Source organism: Talpa europaea, assembly GCF_964194135.1.
Source record: "Talpa europaea genome assembly, chromosome: 5".
Lineage (NCBI taxonomy): Eukaryota > Metazoa > Chordata > Mammalia > Eulipotyphla > Talpidae > Talpa > Talpa europaea.
The window spans coordinates 122,492,203-122,504,359 of NC_140071.1; the positions used below are offsets into that span (position 1 = coordinate 122,492,203).

Below are 12,157 nucleotides of genomic sequence, written 5' to 3' on the forward strand. Positions count from 1 at the left end.
AGCTACCATTTATTGTACCTTTATGATTTTCTTGCCATTGTATTAGCACTTTAAATAATAATAGCAGCAATTCTGTGTGCCAGCCACTGCATGATGTGTTTTTACTTGTATTATCTAATTTGAACCTCACACTTGCCCTTGGGAATAAACATTGCTTCCTTGTTACAGGTACAGATACTGAGTTTCAGAAGGTTATATAATTTGTTCTAGGTGACACAGCAGATGTTGAAAATATTTCAAATGGGACTTTTCAGATAACCCTAGAAGAGGCTACTTTGTGTGTTTGTGGCTGTTGACCTTTCAACAGAACCTCCATAAGACAACTGTGGTGGTGGTGCTTGGTAACGACATCAGTAAGAAATCACTTTCTGTGTACACAGCAAATGTTTTGCTCAATTTTGTTCCCTATGGATGTCTAAGGGAATCTTTAAGCTGTTCCAACAGTTTCCCCTCTCAAGGAAACCTCCCATCTCACATTGCAGGTTCTGGTCTCCTTGGAGTCATTGCCTGGCTGGGATGTTATCAGGAGTGTGCACCTGGCTGGTTCAGTGATTGACAGGCTGACACATCATGTGTGCCCCAGTGCACTGTGGGAAAACAGAACAGCCTAGGGGAGAACTGCACTTTTTAGGTGAAGTATAGGCCATTTACAAATAAACTCTAACTACTACTACACATATTATATATAGTATATATATTATATACTATATATAATAGTATATATAATATATAATACAGTATAATTATTATAATTATAATATAATTATAATTCTAAATATAATTATATTAAAATAAAAATATAATATTTTATATTATATTATATATTATATAAATATATAATATACATTATATTATATATTATATTAAAATATTTTTATATTTTATAATATTTATAAAAATATAAACATAATCATAATATAATTATTATAATTATATTGTATAATATATATAATAGTATATATATTATATACTACTACATATATTTATTATATATATGTAGCAGTAAAATATATATATAAAAGTACATATACTATATATATATATATATATATATATATTAAAAGGAAGAGGAAAGATATGAAAAGAAGTCCATTAAAAGATCTTTCCAGGGCCTCCCTGGTGGCGCACGGGGTTAAGCACCACACTGTGAAGCAAGCCACAGCCTCTGCAGCACGAGTTCAATCCCTGGCCAAGGGAGTAGCACACATGGCACAGCAGGCCTCTCCTGACTCGCCCGCTGCTCCCCTCAGCAGTGTACTTCAGTCACTCTGCCTGTTCTGTTCCCCATTCTGTCTCTGGTGAATCCTCTCACCCCCTGCAATTCTGGGCTGTACCCCAGCTTTTGTATGCATAAATAAATAAATCTTTAAAAAATAAAAAGATCTGTCCACTATCAAAGGTTCCTCAAAACACTAAAAATGGATCTACCACATGACCCAGTAATTCCACTCCTAGGAACTTACCCAAAGGACACAAAAACACTGGAAAGGAACCCTGCACTCCTGGGTTTACTGCAGCACTATTTACAGTAGTTAAGATATGGAAACAACCAAAATGCCCCCAAACAGATGAATGGATCAAAAAGTTGTATATACATGCAATAGAATACCACTCAGCAATCAAAAAAGGTAAACTCATGCCATTTGTGGCAACATGGATGGAGCTGGAAGAGATTATTCTAAATGAAGTAAGTCAGAAGGAAAAAGATGATTATCAGATGATTTCACTTATATGTAGAATATAGAGAAACCAAACAAAGGGTCAGGAAAAAATACAAAACCTGCAAGCTGACCACAGATCCAAGGCATATAGCAGGGGAGGGAGAGGACTCAAAATAGGGAAGGGAAGAGCACAAGGGACTATGGCGATGGATCATTTGCTGTGGTGGTGGGAAAACTATGGGGATTACACCTGATTGGAGAAATCAAATACTGTACAAAAATGAACAATGATGTAAGAAAATAAACAAATAAATTTAATTATAAATAAAAAAGACCTGTCCACCATCAGCATCAATCACATTCAACAACTTCCACATGCAGATAAAAAAATTAGACATTGGAACATATACTTGAGTCACCAAGACCTGTTTACTGCATGCACTCCTTGTTCATTTAATCACACAGATTTATTGTGCACCTTGGGTGTGCCAGGGGTTGCACTGGACACAGAAGAAATAAAGACTCCTGTTAGGAGATCCCACCCAGCAAAGGGAGGATTATAAATCAATGTGGTCATCTCCTGCAATAAGAGCAGATGGACGAAGTGTTCTGAAAGTGGGGAGGAGAAGGACTTTAGTGAAATAATTCCACCTTGTTCAGTGTCCTGTGTTTGTTAGCAGCTGTTTCTTAAGAATTATGTTAACAGTTTGTTATTTATGCATTATTTTCCTCTACCTTGTTCTTCTTTATTCTCTTCATTCTCTAATTCTTTGGATGCAAAGATGTCTTTAATGGAAATGAGGTCATTTTTTAAGATTTCCAGCTTCTCTCCATCAAGTGATGCTAAAAATGACTGAACCTGAAAAAAGAAATAGGTCAACATAACTGTCATCTTTTCTCCTCATTAATAAAGTTTAAGCACAGCTATCCCCATAACGTGAGGCTTTCCCAGGAGAGGTGATTGGTGGTGTAGGAGCGCATGCTGGGTGGGTGTTGGATTTACTACCTATTAACTACATTTTTTGGGGTATGTTACATAAGTTTCCTGGGTCTCAGCTTCTCATTTTAAAAATGAGATCCAGACTTCATTGTGATCCTTTGTGGGGTGCATGAAATACCGACTTTGAAGTACACTGTATGAGTGCACAGAGCAGACGTTAAATAAACAATGTGGTAGCTCTTACATTATAGTGGTTAAAGGCACATCTTAGTGTCAAACCTGGATGAAACTATCAGGTCCTCACTCATGATGTGACCTTGGGTTGTCTTCAAGGTTAAATGAAATAATGTACTTAAAAGTACTTTAAGAGGGGGCCTCCCTGGTGGCGCAGGGGTTAAGTCTCAGCACTATCAAGTTATTGCCAACCACTGTGGACCCTGGCCAGGGAGCTACCCACATGGCACAGCAGACCTCTCCTGCCTCACGGGCTGCTCCCCTCAGCAGTGTATTTCAGTACATCTGCCTGGTCAGCTTCCTACTCTGTTTCTGGTGAATCCTCTCATCCCCCACACCTCTGATCTACACCCCAGTTCTTGTATGAATAAATAAATAAATCTTTAAAAAAAGTACTTTAAGAGATGTTTATAATGTTAGTTTATAATAATTACATATATATTTACATATGTATGTACATGTAAACTAACAAATAAATAAGGCTATACATACACAGTAGTCCAAATTTTATCCACAGGGGACACATTCCAAGACCCAAATGAATGCCTGAAAACTGTGACTAGCACCAAATCCTACTGACCCCATGTTATTTTCTATACATACATGCTACGATAAAGGTTAATTTGCAAACTAGGCACAGTAAGAGATTAAGCAATAACTAATAATAAAATGAGCAATTATAAGAATATATTGTAGTAAAAGTTATGGGGATGTGGTCTTTCTCAAGATATCTTATTGTACAGTACATTTTAGGACCATGGTTGACTGCCGGGAAGTGACACTGTGGATATGGGAGTGAATGTGCAGCTAGACAAGTACGTGTGCTTGTTAGATGTGAGTTTTGTATACAAGAGCTACAAAAATGTACCAGACACATCTTCTGCCTCAAAATATTGTAATCAAGAGGAGGGAGACCCAAGTCAACCCATAACAGCGATGGCAGCTGAGATTGGAAAGTGAGTGGGGGCATCACGGAAAGAGCTGCCAGTCCCAAGGGGAGGTGAGAATGCATGCAGGAGACTACACAGAGATGGTTCCAGAACCGAAGTCCTCTCTGCTCATTGCCTCAGAGCCCCTTTTATGAAAGTATCTTTTGTAAACTTTCAAACATTGTTCATACAGACAACCAGCTATCCTGTGAATCTGAAGATTGATATGAATTTGCAAAATGATCAAAGTGCATGGAGAGTCATATAAAAAATGAAGTATGATGATAATGTCATCAAGTTTATATATTTTTCCTTCTGCAAGTCAAACCCTTGCTCTGGAGGTGAGCCACAGAGGAGCTGTAACCTCCTTTGGAATGTGCTTGAATATTCATGATGGTGGTGGATTCCCACATCAGGAGATGTGAGCACGCTGGCTGCCAGAACCCATTTCCTACAAGTTGTTAATGCCCATTACTAGGGTGAAATGCAGCTGGTGCCAAGGCTCTTGGAGGAAGCTCTGCAGGAAGTCATCAACAGAAAACCCATTAGGCAAGGAGTTCAGCGGGTGGAAGCAGAGGCACCCTGGCGAGGCTGCCCCACTCCTTCTTGCCCTGACCTTGTCAGAGTCTTCATTTCAGCTCCTGTACTCATGTTAGGGCTTAGGGCCTCGAGAGGCACAGATCATACTCCTGTGCTTCATATTATGTGTTGTGTGCATGCTTCTCAAAGAGTTTACAAGAGTGCTAGAGCATAATGCAGCGTTATATATATACATCCATTGAACATTCTGGTTCCCCTTGTCTTCTGGAGGGTAGCCATCACCTGGGAGTGAAATTCATTGGGGTTTTATGTTTTTGGTATCTCCAGGAAAGTTTCCTTTTAGCCAAGGAGTGTTTTGTCAGCCTTTTCCTATTACAACACCTCTTTTGCTTCCTCCTAGTTCCATTAAGCCACAGTGATGTGCATTGCATCTCTATTTCAACTCAATAACAAAAAAGGAAATAAACACTGAAACACATAACTTATAAGCTGGGGTGAGTGAGAGGGTGTCTCCATCCTACTAGGTTCTTGGTATGTGGCAGAGGACCTCCTTTTCCACTAGGTGGGCATCAAGATGGTCTTAACCTCCTCAAAGGCCAATTGTAAGAGAACAGGGCTTAGAGTAAGTAAAAGAAATCTCTTTCCTTTCTAAACTCATGTCCAAGTTCAGCTTCCTGTCTGAGGACCTGCATCTGCACAGTGATTGTCACTGGCATGGCCCAGAGCCCAGCCAGACATTCACCTAAAGAAACTGTTTATATAATCAAATGAGTTAATAGTTAGAGTGCTTAGTGACGTTACAGGCTCCATACATGTTTAGTGAACACAAGCGCACACACACACCATATAGATCCTTTCACAAAAGAAAAAATCACCAAGCCTTGCTGATGTCTGCTGTTCATGTTTTGCTTTCGTGGGGTCACAGTGGGGAAGTGTGAATGTGCAGGGCATTGTTCAGGCTTCTGTTCTGGAGCAATCCCAAATGGAATGTTAACTCCTAGAAAGTAACCCTGGTCCCTTGTGGCCCAGGCATTCTAACAAGTGATGAATAACTGTCTGACCCATAGAACCAAACATGTTAAACTCTTGCAATCTGGAAGACATATCAACTTTCATTGCATCAGAATGAAGATATGGCCTGGCAGGGCGTCTTTGATCTGGGCATCACATTTTCAGGGGAGACACAGGGCCAGGGGCCTGACAGCCAGTGTTTTGAGCAACCTTTTGCACCAGGAGTTGGGGTTAGTGGATTCTTATGCTGGCCCCTTGGGGCCATGGAAAGGCACTAGGTTGGCTCAGGACAGAGGAAAAATAATATAGAGTAAGAGGGAGTCAGGAGGTTATACAGTATTTGTGACTCATAATAATGAGTCTGTAAAAATGACGTATTTTAACGACATATTTTCCAGTTTCTTTCATGTTTAAGAAAACACATCAATGAACATGTTATTTCAAAGGACCGGTGCAGCCATACCTTGTTTTCACTTTCATTGGACAGAATTTCCAGGGCCTCCAGGTGTGACAAACCTTGATACTCATCGAACAGGGTCCCATAGTGTACAGTTCTCTCGGCTGTGAGTTGCTGAGCCAGCCTCTGCTTCTCTTTCTCCTTGGCTTCCCTTAGCATCTGCAGAAACACACGTTTTTACACTCAAAATATGCTTAGAAGTCCCATTTCCTGTGTAAGACGTAGGGCAAATGAGGATTGACTTTGTATTTGGGAAGAAGGGTAGGTTTTAGTCACCTTGGAGTTTCTAAAATATGACTATTTTGGTTGATTCTACCAGCAATTTTTACATAATATTCCATGTTGAATTTTCCACATTCATTACATATATGACAAAACAAAGCAAAATTCTATTGTTGGGAAAAGGATTGGAAAGAATCAGAAAAACTTAACAGTGGTTTCCACCACTGTGTTTTGTGTGTGTGATTAATTTTCTTATTTCTAAAATGTTCAAACTTTCTACAATGAGCAAATGTTATGTATATTGGGGAAGTTTAATCTATTCGGACAGGATTAATTACACTTTCAGCTCCTAGGTAGGCTGCAAACAGAATTAAGCTGCTCTCATTTTTTAATCTGAGTTACATTAATTAAAAAATTTTGTATATGGTTACTAAACATCTTTGATGAAAAAATTAATAAAATATAAGCTCATAATGTATTCCTCACCAGCTACTTAATATAAATAATACTATTAGCTTATCAATCCTTAGATTGGTCTCTGGAAAGTATTACTGTAAACTGGATTTCTCTCCATGTTGGTAATTTTTCTCTACTTATTTTTTATTGTTATATATTAATTAAAAAAACAACAAAATGAACGCAAGTCCATTAGTCACTCCAATTTCCTACACTTGCTTTCTCTGATTCTGAGAATCTATTATTTGATTCCTCATCAAGTTTATGGGGGCATTAAGTTTATAGGGTCCTTTAATATTTGTAGAGAGCACCATAAACACTGTGGTCACTACAAGGTCACAAGGAAAGTTCATGGACAACAGATTGTGGTTTTTATTATGTGTCAATAAAACAGTTATTGTCATTTTCCTTTTAGGTTCCTGAGGTTGTTAGCCAAAAATCCATTTGTACAAGCTTTCCAACTTTTAGCAGTGGACTGAACACAGATGTGAAAAAAATGAATGCAGGCATGATTAGATCATGAAGACAGAGTGCTCATGACTGGGATTAGTGCCTTCCTACTAAAGGTTGAGAGCCTCTTCACCCCTATCTGCCACGCAAGGACAGAGCGAGAAGACAGCCTGACTTTTCAGCCTCCAGACCCTGAGAAATAAATGTTTACAAGCTACCCAGTCTATGGTATTCTGTTATAGCAACCTGAATCAAGAATGGAATCAAGAAATTACTCAAGGAATACAGCGAGGTACAAAAGGGTGTAATAATTGGGTTGAAAAAGTATATAATACATATATACAGGCATCTATATTTATATCTCTCTGAGAGTATCCATAACAAGCTGTTAATAGTGGTAGTTTTCCATGAAGAACTAAGTGGCTGGGGAAAAAGTTGTATTAGAAACTCAATATTTACTCTCAATTATTTTGTATTATTTGAACTTGAATATTGTGTTTTAATATAACTTTTGGAAAACATAAACACTAATTTGTTTTATTTGACCAAAAGCAAACTTTGCAAAAGCATATAATCCAACCTGAGACAAGGAGACAGTTCTCTCCATGAGAGTCTTGGTTCGTCTAAAGCCTGGATCACTTTCTGCGAGGACATTCATGGTTTTCTTGCCAATGAATTCCAAAGCATCTAGACCACCTGATAAGACGCTTTTACCCTGCAGATGAGAAAATTGCATGAGATTAGACTTTTACATTTTGCTGTCTCATAGCAGTCAGCAACTCCTAGATGGAACTATCTTCAAATATAAAAATTAATATAAAGTCACAATTTTTCTCATCAGATTTATTATCCATTTAATCCTATTTTCTTTTCATTGGAAGAGCATATGTCATATAATTTGTAAGACATAAATTATTATTAAAAAATGATGCTTAGGAAAAACCAAGGCATATTTAGGATTAATTTTACTGGCTCTGTGTGTATTGATATGTATCTAAGACATAAGAGTAATAGGTGACCCAACTGCTGTTTTTATTTGAAAAAAATCTTAACCCAAGTAACAGAATTATTTGGAGTTGTCTACTGAATTGTCAGATACTCTTGCCAATTTAGGGAATTCTTCAATCGTGGGGTCTGGAGTGTAGGTGCCTCAGGCTGTTTCAGAAGGCTCTTGCAGACTTTCAGAAACTAGCAATAATGGCCTATAATTAGTATATTCATGGAATAAGACAGGTTGATTTCCATATACTACTGGCTTTGGAAACTGTTCTATTATACAGTTATCTAACTGCAAATCCCTTTGTCAGCTATTGTTTTCCTTTTTTAAAAAAAGATTAAAACAACCAAGATTTACTCACAAACTGTTCTTACAAACAGAACTGCTTACACTTCTTCGCAACTTCGGTAAATGCACTCCGCTGAACAGCTGCAATTACAATCTACACACATCTGTGCTTTTCCCCACTTTATGTGAATTTACATGTACTGTATTTTATTATTTATGTGCATTTTCTAATCTTCATAATGATCACTTCAATAGCAATGTTTGATTTCACTGGAATTCATTCATTTATTGCCATTTCTACCTTGGACATTTAGACTTTCCTTTTCTATTTGGGAGCCACTCAATAATGACAAAATAGAACAGATTTTAAAATACATGTCCTTTTGGAGGACTATGGGACATCAGCAATTCACATGATTGCATAATTTGATTTATTTTCTCCTAAAATCTCATGGGGAATTTCTTCAGGAGAGAATAAAATGGAAGGAGAAAGGACACAGGGACTTTCCAATCAGGGCAAACCTGGTTGGGTGAGGGGGGTGGTGGTTTTAGAGCTTGGGGAAAGGTTGAAGAGGACATAGAAAGGTGCGTAAGCATGCTGCAGACAAGCTCCAATACTCCACACTGCAGCCCAGGGAGACCCTGAATTCATTTCTTAAGCCAGATATATCCATTCCCAGCACTTCTAACTTCGCCATAATTGTATTTGACTTATAGTGCTATTTGCCTGAAACATGTTTACTGCTCCTCCTTAACTCTACTTAGTCTAGAAACACTCAAGGAGCAAGGAGTGGAGTAGTTATGTTCTATTTCTGGCAGGCCCTGGCCCCAAAAGTCTGGGTAGAATACCCTCATCTAAGTGTCCACAGCTCACCTTCTCAGATTGCGTTGGATTTGCTCTTTGAGTTGTCTCTGTCTCAGGACACTGTGTCCTCTTGCTGGTCAATATATACTGAGCACCTGGCCTATCTCCTGTTGCACAGGAAGGGCTAATCACCTCTTTCCTAATTTGGGAATGAATAAACTGTACATGAACTGTATTTCTGGAAAAACCAGTAAGTTGGCTTTATATAGCAGAAAATAACCTTTCTTCCTAACTATGGAGATCAGCTATTTGGCTCATCTTTGTTAGGATGCCTCCCCCTTTTTTCAGTATTCATCAGTGTTTTGTTGCCAATAATGAGCTTCTTTAAGAGGCAGGCAAGGACTGCAGGGGCTGGGAGATATAAGCTGTTATTCAAGGAATGGGGAGAGGGAGCAATGGGAGGTAGTTTGGGGAAAAGAATCAGAAACATCTCTGGACGTTTGTTCTTGAATCCTTACCAGGACTTTTTTTTCATTTGAATGGCTTTATACTTTTTCAAATTGACGATTAAGTGACATAGAACCATTTAAGAAAAAAAGCTGCCCCAGCTGTAAGAAAGCGTCCTCTCTACCTTCCGCCAGAGGCTGTCCTTGTAGCAATTGTTGAAAGGACACGGTCACATCAGACTGAAAAAAAAAAATCCCTTCTAAGCAGCTCTGTTCTTTTAAACATAAAATGCATTTCATTTTGCCCTATTATTTTGGTTCCAAGGTTACGCCTACTCGGCAGGAGAAAGCATAACTAAACCATAATCCAAAGTTATGAGCAAGGCCATCCTTTCTCTGGTGCATGTAGGTCACTGGTAAATAGAAATATCAAAAGGAGGTGCTAGGAGACACAGGGAGAACAGAGGGGCCCGCTAATGACTTACCGTGTTTTGAACCGCGTTGCTGATGGCTGACAGCACACCCCGAGACCCTGATGAAGGGGAAGTGGGTGGGTTTTCTGCAGAGTTCTGATCCGTGGGTGCATCTGCTGCTGAAGAGGAAGACAGCCTTTAGAGTTCATTTTGCTGATCTGAACTCGAAAATCTATTTGTGCACATAGTGTAATAATGTCCAAGTCCAAGAAATACCTCTCCCACTCCCCAAATAAATACATCACTCACTTTGAGGGACTCCATTCTCTGTGTCAGGCTGGGTCTCTTCAGGAGAGGCAGAATTTACACCATGAATCCGTAGGGTGGCCCCTGCTTTTTCCTTGACTGCTGTCAGCCCGTGACCTGTCAGGAAATATGAATATGGCTCACAGATACAAGAAAAATCCACAGTCTGCAAACGCTACAGTTGATCTCCCAGAGCCATTATGAGCTTGGGGACATATCCTTACTGGAAGAAAGTGTAGACTTTGCAATCCCTCAGCTAGAGGTTCCAATCTGAGCTCAGCTTTGTCACTGCTTATTGGGGTGACCTTGGAGAAGTTTCCCAACTTCTCAGTGACTCAGTTTCTTCATTGGTTGTTCTGAGGGGCAGATGAGATAAATGTATATAAAGTGCTTGCAGATGCTTTATTATTCCCTTTTGCCTCTCACACTATCTAGCACCTGGAATTCCAAACCAAAAATATTCTCTGTGAATAGTGTACTTATCTTCTTTACTCTTTTCTAAGAATGTAGGTATTCAGTGTTCATTTGTCTATTTCTAGTAGGCCTAACCCTCTGCAAGAACTCAATTACTATGTGTTGAATTAAAATAATGGCGCCTAAACACGCTCTTTCAAAATGTTAGTCATTCCTTAAGCACAGAGATCACATCTGGAGCTGAGCTGTCAAAATCCAAAGGCGAGTCAGTGGGCAAACCAGGAAGAGCACCACCAGCTCCGCCAGGCGTCTCGGCAGCAACAGCCACATCACAAGCTGTGAGAATGGCCAGCCGGCTTGAAGGACACTGGTTTTATTCCCTGCAAGCAGGGACAGTATTTATCCCTCCTCAGCCCTGCACAGTAGGTGCTCAATAACAATTTGGTAAATATACAGTGGGTGTTCAATAACGATTTGGTAAATACAGAGCTGACATTTTCATCTCTACCCGCCCCCGGGCCCAAAACAACTGTTCGCTTGAAAGAGAAATAGTCTTGTCTACGTTTTTTTTCTGGGACTTTTTTTCCCTCCTTAGATGAACTATACAGCTTTTCTCAGAGTTCCCAAACTGAACAGCAACAAAAATGAATAGTTTACTGAAGATTCTAAGTGACTTAGCTCTTGAAGGAAAAACAGTACAGGATGCCATCATCATGTTACAGGGCAACCCCAAAGTGAAATGGGTTGGCCTGACTGTGGGTCCTCACCTGGGTGCTTCAAAGGGATTTAATGAGACTCAACTACAGGCCAACACAAAAAGGTTAATAAAGGATTTATTTACAAAAAAAGGAGAAATGAAGAAAGGATAACCCAGGAAGAAAGAGAGAAAATTGGTGAATGCATTTTACCAGTTCCCCTGGGCTGGGACCCTAATGGTATACTGGAAAACAGTGAAAAAACACCCCCACCAAGGCCCATGTGTCTGGTTATCAACCAAGCCTGGCTGCTTTACCTCCACCCTCAGTTCCCAGCAATTTCCCCTTTGCTGGTGGTGACATTATGGGATTTGTAGTCCTTGGTGTCTTTGTTCTCTTTGGTCTGGGGTGGGGATGGGGTCTATAAAACCTGTTTGTGGAGTTTTTTCAGGACACCCTTTACCCAAACAATCACAGCACTCAATGCCCCTTGGCACCCTGGAGAACTTGTGTAACCTCAGGTTGGTAAGGCCCAAGGCAGCAATAAGGCAGTAATATTAATAAGTGAAGGAAAAGTCCCAAGTGTCAGAGGATGAGAAGGTCACTTAGCTGCAGAAGGCACTGTTAAAATGACCAATTATCCTCCTGAATAGGAAAAAAATAGGGGAGGATGTGGAGAAAAAGGAACCCTCTTACACTGCTGGTGGGAATGCAAACTGGTCAGCTACTATGGAAATGCTAGAAATGGATCTACCATATGACCCAGTGATTCCACTCCTGGGAATCCACCCAAAGGACACAAAAACCCTAATTCAAAGGGAAACCTGCACTCCTGTGCTTACTGCAGCACTATTTACAATAGCTAAGATATGGAGACAACCCAAATGCCCCCA

General features: G+C 39.6%; 1 protein-coding gene across 5 annotated transcripts in view; it reads right to left on the reverse strand.

Moving 5' to 3' along the window:
* FAM114A1 (family with sequence similarity 114 member A1) overlaps positions 1 to 12,157 on the reverse strand; it is a gene marked incomplete at its 5' end in the record, with an annotated part of 52,175 nt that overhangs the window by 16,731 nt on the left and 23,287 nt on the right. For 2 of the 5 annotated variants that reach the window (XM_084233132.1, XM_084233129.1), the window contains 5 exons: positions 2,397 to 2,520; positions 5,779 to 5,931; positions 7,481 to 7,615; positions 9,922 to 10,028; positions 10,159 to 10,272. In XM_084233132.1, the coding sequence (XP_084089258.1) occupies positions 2,397 to 2,520; positions 5,779 to 5,931; positions 7,481 to 7,615; positions 9,922 to 10,028; positions 10,159 to 10,272 (633 nt within the window). Of the gene's footprint in view, positions 1 to 2,396; positions 2,521 to 5,778; positions 5,932 to 7,480; positions 7,616 to 9,921; positions 10,029 to 10,158; positions 10,273 to 12,157 lie in introns of those variants that run through there. The other 3 variants (XM_084233131.1, XM_084233130.1, XM_084233133.1) reach the window with 3 other exon arrangements.